The sequence below is a fragment of the Limulus polyphemus genome, unplaced genomic scaffold (genome assembly GCF_000517525.1).
Source record: "Limulus polyphemus unplaced genomic scaffold, Limulus_polyphemus-2.1.2 Scaffold1127, whole genome shotgun sequence".
NCBI lineage: Eukaryota > Metazoa > Arthropoda > Merostomata > Xiphosura > Limulidae > Limulus > Limulus polyphemus.
The window spans coordinates 63,867-67,192 of NW_013666737.1; the positions used below are offsets into that span (position 1 = coordinate 63,867).

The window sequence follows — 3,326 nt, forward strand, 5'->3', positions numbered from 1 at the left end:
AATTATGAACATTGCTCAACATCATGAAAATTAAACCTTATTTTCAATAAGCAATCCTGAAAAATATTTGGGGGTGCTTAACTTTTTTCCAGGTGTATATAATATACATTCACAGTTTTTACATACCACCTTGAAAACACCTGTTAGGCTAAAACCACACACACACATATATATATATATTTACAGCTTTTACTTATCACAAACTACATTCAGGAAACACCAGAAAGAAAAAGCTACTGTTGTTAATGAATAAAATGATTACAGAAATATCACCCACATATGTATATCAATGTCAAAATAACTTAATCACAGGAACTACTAATTCTTATCCAGTAAAAGCATCAGTATTTTACACAAGTTATATTAGAATTCCTAAATCAATATAACATAATTAGTAAAATTCAATCACCCTGTTTTAAAAGCTGATGGTAACTTTGACAGTTTTAAATACTTTCAGAACTATTTTCAATACATTATTAATGTGACTAAATGACATTTGTTCTTTAAAATAATACAAACAATAAAAGAATTTTTCTAATGATATAAATAATGTGTACATTAACCAGTGATAAATATGAGTAAACATCCACAATCTTAGCTTTGCCACAATTGCATTCCTATTTCTTGTCTTTGGCATGTTCCATAAATGTTTGCAGATTTTCTAAAGGCTATAAATGAAAATGTTGGGCAGATCGATACATTTGTAAAAAGATACACAAATTATTCCTTTTTTTCTACTTCTGGTTGCTGAAGCTAATTTGAAATGTTTTTTACAGTTTTCCTTCTCTATAAAAATATGTTGATCTTTAATGAATACACAACTCTTTATGTGTTACCTTATGTGCTACTCAAACATATCAGATACATCTTGCAATCATCCAATTTAGATCAGATAGGAGAGGTAAGCTCTGCCTAGCAAATCCAACGTTGGTGAATTAAAAACAATGTTATTTTGCTCTCCCTTATTTACAAGCATATAAGATTCTAGCATTTCTACTATGAATAGAAGTTCACTTAATGTAAACAACAAATTATAAAAGAGAACCTCATTTACTTAGAGGAATGCTTGAAAAATCTACTGTCCTACATTACTAACTACTAAATAAATGTTTTTTTTAATGGTATATTCATTTTCTCTGCTGAAAGTCAAAAAGAGCTAAATGAGTGTCATTTAATGAAATAACTGATATCTAAACAATTTTCTTGAAGTTTTTTTATGAAACAAGAAATTTATTTTAAATTTAACATTAGTTTTATGCCTCAGGATTCTTTAGTTATCACATTATCCTGGGGAAGTAAGAATGCAAGAGATGTTTCTAATAACATCAACAGCTTGTTACAGTTTATAACGTGAAGTCAACCAAACTATCAATGGAGACAGTTCCATACTAGCAAAACAACTAAATGCTATAAAAAAGAAATTAATTAATACAGAACAAGGAAAAAATAAACTTTTTTCCTTTATGATGTGTAATTCTGGTCAGTGTCTGCTTGATTCATCATTTTTAAAATGCTTAAAATCGTTTTTTGGTTGGTTTATGTTTTGTTAATTTCACCTGGACAAACAATATTCCAAGTCCATAGTGTGAACTGTCTCTATACTGTAGTACATGTGCTTTCTTATTTTATAGGCTTATTTTTATTTTGACAATAAAGTACATGGCTACAAAACAACACTGCCATCAATTCATTCCTTTAGATCTTTTCCATAGGAATCTCCATGAATTCTTTAAACTCACTGATTGTCAGTGAACAAATTCTGGAAACTACTGACAAAGATGGAAGTTCGTCCCATGCACATGAAACAAATATCTGGCTAACTTTGCTTTATATGTCAGAAGTGAAACAAAATGATTTCTTACTACTTTAACTTTGAAAATAACTTTTTTTGTTATAACCAAGGAAGTTATAAGCGCTAGCAGCATAAAATAAAGAGCAGCAACTTTATGATACAAGTCATACAAAAAACAGGTCATCATTATTATTAATAAACCTGTTCATTTGTTTTCCAATTTTTTAAACTGTGAAATATAAGTCCCAAGAAATTTTGAGATTATAAATTGGTAATAATAATGAATAAGTCGGGGGGGGGGGTCAGACTGGAAACAGAAGCTTAAAATTTTGTAAAATATTTATCTCCAAGTATGCTGTCTTTATGGTTCATTAAAAACTCTGAACCAATTGATTAATATTTTTACATGTGTAACATTATAGAGTATTTCATAAAAGAAATTATTAGATATAAAATAACTTTTTCTTTATATTCACAAGTTTGGTTAAAGTGAAACTTCCAGCACCATTCTACTTTGATAATAATCCACTCAGAAATTCTGATTTATATTTTTCAAAGACCTCTAAATAATTATTTGTATTCTTGGTAAAGGTAACATGCTTGTTTTTTAGAAACAGCTGATATAAACTTCTACTGTCAAATAAACTAATTCATTTAATGTAAACAGTTTATCCTTCCAAGTCATTGAGAGCTTCTTGAAGTCTCTTTCTTGCTAGCTGAACTCGCTCTTCCTGTTTCCTGATGTCATCTTCTGATACAATTAGTGCCTTTTAAAAGAAAATTAAAAATATAGTTTTTTTATGAGATGTTTTGAGCTGTACTAATAACTACATCATCTAACCTATATAAAAGCCAGTGTGTGTTACATCATACGTGATTTCTCGAAATAAGAGTAGCCATAAAAGACAAAATGCATTTATCCATATAGAGTAATTCAATTACTGTCTGTCCATTGCAATTTTAGAGACAGTGGTGAAAGAGAGCCATGAGAGGGTGTGTGTGTTCCATAAAACCTTATAAGTTTAGTGAGTGTTGGTATAATAAGCCTAAAGTAAAGATATTGTGTGGGATTAACTATTACATAAAATTTATCATGAAAGTAAAAATAGATTAAATTTTAAACTTAAATTATTTCTGAATTAAGCTATTTTCTTTTATATCACCAACATTTTAAATAAAAACAAACCTCTATAATCAACAGACTCTAAATTAAGAACTCAACAAATAGTTTCCAGTTTTGTTTATACATTTCATTTTATATTTTCAGTACAGACTAACAACATTAGATTATATTTCTGTTGCTAAGCAACATGATATAAAAGCCATTGTTGGAACTTAATGTTACCAAAACACACTGGCTTTTCTATATATTAGAAGTTGTTAATCTAACTGATTTTACCAATAATTATTCTATGAATATGCCACAAGTTCAATTTGTGAATGTTCTTAATTTTGATTGGCTCACACAGGAATTTATCGACAGTTGACTGCCTCAACTGCACTTTTCTGCCTCTTTGTTGGTTAAGCTTGATTT

At 28.8% G+C, this 3,326-nt stretch overlaps 1 protein-coding gene across 1 annotated transcript in view; it reads right to left on the reverse strand.

Moving 5' to 3' along the window:
- Positions 1-171: 171 nt before the first annotated feature.
- Positions 172-3,326, reverse strand: part of LOC106462257 (methyl-CpG-binding domain protein 2-like) — a 30,185-nt gene continuing 27,030 nt past the window's right edge. The window contains exon 5 of the mRNA XM_013922157.2: positions 172-2,559. Coding sequence (XP_013777611.1) covers positions 2,461-2,559 — 99 coding nt within the window. The 3' untranslated portion in view covers positions 172-2,460. The remainder of the gene's footprint in view (positions 2,560-3,326) is intronic.